Genomic DNA, 7,559 nt, shown 5'->3' with positions numbered 1-7,559 from the left:
ACACCAGAAAATTATTTATTTGTTTTTATTTGTAGTGGCAGTCCAGCTAATCAATGAAAAAGATTGTAAAGTAATTGTTTTTATAATTAAAAAGTAAACTTTTTATTCAGTTCATTCCTCTAATATCCTGCACGGAGGGCTCGGTGTTAACACAGCGCCACAGGTTGACTGTATTAGAGTTGTTTAGTAAGGCTATGTATCCATTGTTTGTTTTAAATATCTACATTAGAAAATTATCTTGTTTTTATGTAGAGTATGTCCGCATAATTGAGGAGCATTTTTATACTTTTAAAATTAATCTTCTTTTGACTTTGTATATAATTTTTCACTCTGCATTTCCACTTGTGTGTGCATGTGTGTTCCCATCTAACTACAGCTGGGGGAGCTGGTTAACTTTATAACCTGAATTTACTTTTAGAAAAGTACAATAGATTTTTTTTGTGCAACTCATCTGGGGAATGGGCACACAAATTTGTAAAGCAAACAATTTATACAATAAATTTTTTTTTTTAATTCTTCTGGCTTTCTATCCTGTTTGTGTTTTGGGAGTTTACATTGTACCAGCTTTGTTTTGTGGTTGCTACACAGGAAAAATGGCTGAGTAGTTTTCCCAGAGTTACATTTTTTTTCCTCAAAAATAGTTGTTTTTGCTCTATTTTGAGTGTACAGAGTCAAATTTATCAATAGAGTGGGAGCAAAATCACAGAGTAACTGCAGTGACTCCTCCCATAACTGTTCTCTTCCCAAAGTTTCGTTTATCCGCCATCTTATTAGTCACGGCCGTCGACCGCTGCTGCTTTGCTTTCTGCTGGATGGTAAAGTAAATATAGTTTCAAAATCTTGGTAACGTTATTCATATATTTTTCATAATATTCACCCGTTATTAGCTCAGGACATTTCGCCAATTATTTTTTTTTTTTGCATATTACATCGCTTTCTCATGTTAGCTTGAGCACTAAGTTGTGCCATGTCAGAAATAAATTAGACTAAGTAATCTTTAATGCAAACAGCTAAGTTAATATAAAAATAACTAACATTAATTGACATCAGTCAGTACGCTATAGCCTATTAACGTTAAATGTTTGTCCACATAAGTATTGTGACAAGTGATCGAAATCTTCCCAAAGTTTCGTTTATCCGCCATCTTATTAGTCACGGCCGTCGACCGCTGCTGCTTTGCTTTCTGCTGGATGGTAAAGTAAATATAGTTTCAAAATCTTGGTAACGTTATTCATATATTTTTCATAATATTCACCCGTTATTAGCTCAGGACATTTCGCCAATTATTATTTTTTTTTGCATATTACATCGCTTTCTCATGTTAGCTTGAGCACTAAGTTGTGCCATGTCAGAAATAAATTAGACTAAGTAATCTTTAATGCAAACAGCTAAGTTAATATAAAAATAACTAACATTAATTGACATCAGTCAGTACGCTATAGCCTATTAACGTTAAATGTTTGTCCACATAAGTATTGTGACAAGTGATCGAAATGTGCGCCACATGCCACCACATGTACTTGACTCTGTATAGAGTAAAAGTTAACGTTAGCCATAATTAACTTGCATTGCTGGGAGGCTATTTTGATATTCATTATTATCCCGATTCGGAGGGTTACTGTGGGGATGTAGGTATTTTCAGCATTTACAGATTTTTTAAATATATTTTGTCATCTTTGACCGTATGAATCCAGAATTTTGGGGTGTGACAATTCAGAATTCGCCGTTGACTCCTTTTTGTCCACTGCCGAACACAGTATAATAATTTGTTTCTGCTCTAACGTTAACTGTTCTCTTCCCAAAGTTTCGTTTCGTTCCGCCATTACAGTCACTGCCATTGACCACTGCTGCTTCGATTTGAGAAGATTACGTGTGTTTCCGCTGGATGGTAAAGTAAGTAAAGTTTCAAAGTCGTATTCATTTTTATAATATTCGCCTCTGTTTTTAGCTTAACGTTAGATCATTTTGGCAGTTTTTTTTTATAGAGAGTGATTAAAGATCGCTTTCTCGTGTTGACTGAGAACTAAGTTATATTGAAAGCAAATAGCTAGCATATAATGTTGTTAGATTACAAACGTTAACGTTAATTGACACAGGTAAAAAAAGCTTACGTTAGCTGTTGATCAAATGTTCGTCCACTAATCTTTTGTGACAAGCATCTGGAGTCGTGCACCACATGTTCTTGACTCGGTATAGACCCCTTTTGTGCGGACGTCACAGGTACGTCACGGCGCTAGCTGGAGGCAAACAAACGGAAAACTGGAGGCGGCTAATACAAAACAACACAGGGTCGGCTACTCAAGGAACTTAAAATGTCGTCTTGTTGTGTTGTTGGTTGCCAGAATCGACGGAGAACATTTTATATACATTGTTGTGATTAATTGTGACCGGAATTTAAGAACATGGTAAGAAAGAATAAATACAGAAAGTTTATAATTAATTTGCAGTCTTCAGAATTTTTATTTCTAGAAAATATTTACATCTTAATAATAATTTTACTGTAATGTCACTCTTTATTTAATCTAAGGATTTATACGCCCTCAGTTTCTCTTTACTATTCACGCTCGGTTTCTCTATCAGGTAAGTGTAGATGTCAGGCCACTCAATCGGAGGTAATCCTGTCAGATCGTCCATCCAATGAGTGATTGTGTACGGGTCGACCAATCTGGTTCCGTCCGTTAAAGTTAACTTTTTCAAATAATTATCGCTGTCCCGGACAGTGAGTGACATTAAATATTCAGATAAAGCAGATATATTCAGATTTTCTCCAGCAATTGTTAAAAAAACAAGCTAAGAAAACTCGCTAGCTACCGTTTGTTCAAGTGTTGAGGGGAATCTTTCTGCCTCCAGCTAAGCCCCGCCCACACAAATACGTCACCTTGTTTACCAACTGTAAAAGGGTCTATAGAGTTAATGTTAACCGTTATTGCCTGAGGCCATTTTTATGTGCATTAACTTACCCCTCTTTGTACGATAATTGTTTCTGATAGGAATGTAAGATGTTTTCATTATTTACATGGGATATTTGGTGATTTTATTACCGTCTAAATCTAGAATCTTGGTGTTTCATTTCATAATTCACTGTTTGAATCCCTTTTGACCACTGCGGAACACAACTGTTGCTTCACTGTATTTGCATGCATTTGTAATATGTACACTTTTATTACAGAAATCCTGGGAAGTATTTACAAGCAGAATATTAATCAGTTGAAAGGAGAAATAGGGAAATAAACGGGTAAACATTAGAAATGGGCTTTAAATTTTAACATAATATAGCCTTACACATTAAAAATGTAAACCAAGCAACTTTGTTTTTCGTATGTAAATAAGTTCACAAATTCATTTTTTTAAATGACATACATCATTTTGAGCTAAAAAGAAATGTCAATTGTATGTATCTTCTTTGTTTTTAACAGATGTAAATAATCACGCAACAAATAGGATATTAATTTCCTATTAAATCAAATCTTACTTATTAAAAATTCCAAGAATGGCCTAATACATTATTACACTTGAGCAGCGCGTTCCCTGGTTTGTAGGATCATAAAACTCACTCCTCCTCTGTGAATAAATCACCACGAATGCATGAGATTCATCACTGAAGTGCATGCAGATTTATTTCTCATGAGAAACAATTACCATCCGAATAAAGATATATTGAGCACCTTGCCTTAACAGAACTATTGGACAGTTATTATATATAAAAAATACATGTTGTGTAGTGCACTAATGAATGTTCTTTTCTTCCTCTGACTGTGAGTGTTATCGCCTTGTTTAACTTTGTCTTTTTGGTTCTTTCAGGATGCAAACCAACAATGTTATCAGAGTGAAGTTCAAAGACAGCAAGATATATATTTTTTCTTCAAAACCTTTTACATTTCAATCATTTTTGGAATGTGGTAAGAGATAAACTTTAACATTGTTTATATCATAAATACCTTTCAGTCTAAATTTATTATTATTTTTTAGGTAATATATTAAGTGTATGAATGTATATTATGGGGTTAAAAAAATAACTGTTGTAGTTCCTTTGGCATTGCTGGCTTCTGTGTCAATTTTCCATTGGTGTGTCTTCCTTTAGTTGCCAATAAATTTGATCTTCCTACAATGGATGTGAAAGTCTTTGATGACTCGAAGACAGAAGTTGATGAGGAAGCATTCGTATATCTGCTGACATGACCAGATCTTGGTGTATTAGAAATTGTCATCCCAGGCACAGCAAACATTGATGGTAAATTGTTTGACATTCAGTAATATTCACCAATTCACTGATTTGCATAAGCTAATATGGCTATTGGATTAATTCTTAATAGCGGTGTAGTATGCTGCCACAGTAGCATGAACAGATAATCAGACCATTGATATGGTTTATATCGAAGATTCTTTAAGCTCAAGCTCATTAGGAGATGAAGGTACATCAGAGTCTGTTGACACTGCAATGTTGATTACAAGCCCTCCTGAAAAAAATCAAGCTGAGGAACATCGTCTTGCCAAGGTAAGGATCTCCAATCTTGCCTCTGAATTACATCTATATAGAATGACTTAAAAAATAAAAATATTTGGAGCTATGTACACTTGTCAGTTGTTAATTTATAATCCCTAAACAATATCGCATCATTCCCCCTCCAGATGATTGAAGAGATTCTAAAGACCAGCCCTGGAGGTGAAAAGATTATAAACGAATATACCCGCACCAAAGGTCTGTCCGATACCCGAAGACGTGACATGGTGAAAATTTTGGTAGCACATTTAACAAATGAACATGGGTAAGTTGTTCATACAGTAGTTTGTAAATTGTTGTTTATGATGTTATGTGTTATAATTATAATTGCTTTGGTTTGTGTGTGTGTGTGTGTGTGTGTAGAACAAGCCCTTCCCGACGTTTGAAGGAAAAATATGCGAAAGGAATCATTTCCCTCTTCCCATGCTTGGCTGACCCCAGGAGTAAGCTTGGATATGTAAGTAGTAGTAGCCTCTCAATATTTTTGTTGTACCGGAGGAGGAGACATTCTGTATATTGCAGAATAAAGAATACTTGCATTATAATTGATATGGCATTTATTGCCTTAATCTGGTAATGTATAACTACTTGGTCTGTTTATTGTTCTGGTAATAGGAGCATTATTACAATGCAGAAGATGGAAGTGGATATTTGGCGTGGAGAATTAAAACTCTGCAGAAAGAAGCATCAGAGGAACGGATGAAGCGTCCACGGCAACCACAAACAGGTGTGAGATTTTATGTTAAGTCAATGCTTTTATGCATCTGTAATTAAGCCACATTGTGAATGAGGTCTCATGTTACATAGCATCTCTGTTCTTTTTTTAATGCAAACATTTTTTGCATAATCATCAACATTGGGCAAATTCAGATGGCATTCTGGGATATATGCATTTTTCACATGTTATTTTGTGTCATTTATCTAGTTTTGGCATTAATGTGTTGTGCTTTGGAAAGATAAGGAACTAAACAAATTTGGTTTTCATATTGTTTTAAACACTTTCAGGTGGGCCAACTGCTGACAGACAATCCTACAAAGAAGACTGCTATTTGACTGAAGACCGTCATTGTCAGGAAGCAATAGCCCTGATGAAGCATACAGCTGATGAGGCAGTGGTAAAGGAAAAGATGAAGTTAACGCTGGCCTATCGCCAGAAGCTGCTGCATGACCCTAAAAAGTCTGCTGATATTCTATCAGTTTTCTCACGATTCCTGGATATACCAGGCTTGGTATGTGAGACTTAAATTCTTAAAATATGAAAACAGACAAATATGAAATCAAGTGCTATTGTTGTTCTGCAGTAACAGAGACTTGTTAGGTAAACAAAGTCAGTTCCTTCTATGGTACCTACTTTAATTATCTTTGGCAGATTAATCAAGATTTTGGACTTTTGTTTGGTGATGCGACCTCTGCAAAGTTGTTGGAGAAGTGGTCTACCAACATAAAACCAAAGGTTATTGCACAGAGCCGTGGCCTCACACAGACTAGTGAGCTCCAAGACCTCATCCAAAATGCTGAAGCCACTGAAGTTGAAGAAGGTACCGTATCTACATTGTGGCACACTTTAAATTATTTAAGACGAAGTTACACATTCATGACAAGCATAGCTTTACTCAGATCTACACTTTAAATTGCAGAGACAACTATATCCATTACATAGGATTTGCAGATGCATATTCATAGTTTGAAATGGTTTTAATATGGGAGTCTGAATAACAAAAGCATCTTTGATATTTTGTAGGTAAAGTTTAGCTGTATGTTCAATATATTTGGAGGTTTAACCTAAATTCATCCACACATCTGTAGTCATCGAGACTAGGCCATGAATGTGCTCTTAATACTGAATCTGTGTGCAGTATTAACTAAAATACTGGAGTGGTTAATTTATTTATACCAGCACCTCAACAAGTCAATTGAAAGTGATTTGGAGGTTATGCTCAACCCCTTCTGCCTAAATACTAAAAAATGTTTAATTTGTTTTCTGTGTTTCTAGGGTGGGACAGCGACATGTCTTCCATTCTGATGCTGGTTCACCTTTTGCCACCCTCAAGTCAAGGCCGCAAGAGACCGGGAAAGATCTCAGCCAAACAAGCATGTGATCGTCTTGTGAAATTCATCAAGGTGAAGCTACTGATTAAACAGATCAAATTACACTGTTTTACAATGTTTTGTCACTGTGTGAACTTGAACTTGCTTATTTCTCAGACTTGCTTACTTCTCTAAAAGATCACTTGTCCTCCAAATTATTGTTCTTGTGGTATTCTTTTCTACTTAGCACATATTTAGTAATGATCTCCCGAAAGTGTGTAATACAGAAACTTTGGTGGAAGGTGTCACTGTGTCTTTATGAATGCTGTATATTTACTTTAAGGGCCCTATTTTAACAATCTAAACGTAAAGTGTAAAGGGGGGCCCTTACTGTTAAGTCACATTGGCACTAATGTGTTCTCATTCTTTCACAGACTAGTAACAGTATCCAAGGGCACTTGGACAGTATTGGAGAGAGACTCCAGCCGTATCAACTCGCTGTTGGGCCGAACAAAAGTAGGATCCATTCTTGGTTTATTGTGATTGACCAACATGCTCTACCCTGTAAGGCTTCTAATTCATTGGCCTGTGTTGATGAGCTTTTCAAAGCTCACTTTGTCTTTGGGACTTCATACTATCAGGAATTGACCAATGTGTTTAGCTTTCTGCAAACCACAGTCTATGATATTGATGTTGAAACCACCAAGGTAAATCCCAGAGTATCCGAGTTGAGAGCTAGAATCCTCCAGTGAGCAGATGATTTGTTTCATTTGTAAAAAGGGGCATGCTAATGCCAATGCCCTTATAAGGCACTTCAAGTTAGTTCATGGCCTTTGTCCAGGAAAAAGTCTCGAGTTAAAACGTGCTCAAAGAGGTTGTTCACATGTTTACCATAGTTTTTCTGGATTACGAAAGCATCTCAGTAAGTGTTGTGCAATTGACCGTTCACGCATTGATTCTGGTGAAATCTCATCCACCGCCAACTCCATTTCATTAGATGATGTAGGTGTTTTATCAAACCAAAATCCGC

At 36.0% G+C, this 7,559-nt stretch overlaps 1 protein-coding gene across 1 annotated transcript; it reads left to right on the top strand.

Moving 5' to 3' along the window:
- The first annotated feature begins 4,629 nt into the window (after positions 1-4,629).
- Positions 4,630-7,281, top strand: LOC128015910 (uncharacterized). Its single transcript, XM_052600571.1, has 6 exons — positions 4,630-4,728; positions 5,117-5,228; positions 5,507-5,730; positions 5,871-6,039; positions 6,495-6,622; positions 6,964-7,281. The coding sequence occupies exons 1-6, from the start codon at positions 4,630-4,632 to the stop codon at positions 7,279-7,281; spliced, it is 1,050 nt and encodes a 349-aa protein (XP_052456531.1).
- Positions 7,282-7,559: the final 278 nt, after the last annotated feature.

The sequence above is a fragment of the Carassius gibelio genome, chromosome A1 (assembly GCF_023724105.1).
Source record: "Carassius gibelio isolate Cgi1373 ecotype wild population from Czech Republic chromosome A1, carGib1.2-hapl.c, whole genome shotgun sequence".
Lineage (NCBI taxonomy): Eukaryota > Metazoa > Chordata > Actinopteri > Cypriniformes > Cyprinidae > Carassius > Carassius gibelio.
This window is presented reverse-complemented; position numbering and strand designations above follow the sequence as displayed.

Excerpts from the sequence above, each read along its gene's own strand:
- LOC128015910 (XM_052600571.1), top strand. The coding sequence starts at position 4,630 with ATGATTGAAGAGATTCTAAAGACCAGCCCTGGAGGTGAAAAGATTATA. Across the intron at positions 5,229-5,506 it reads TCCACGGCAACCACAAACAG|GTGGGCCAACTGCTGACAGA; the intron begins GTGTGAGATTTT and ends AAACACTTTCAG. Across the intron at positions 6,623-6,963 it reads GTCTTGTGAAATTCATCAAG|ACTAGTAACAGTATCCAAGG; the intron begins GTGAAGCTACTG and ends ATTCTTTCACAG.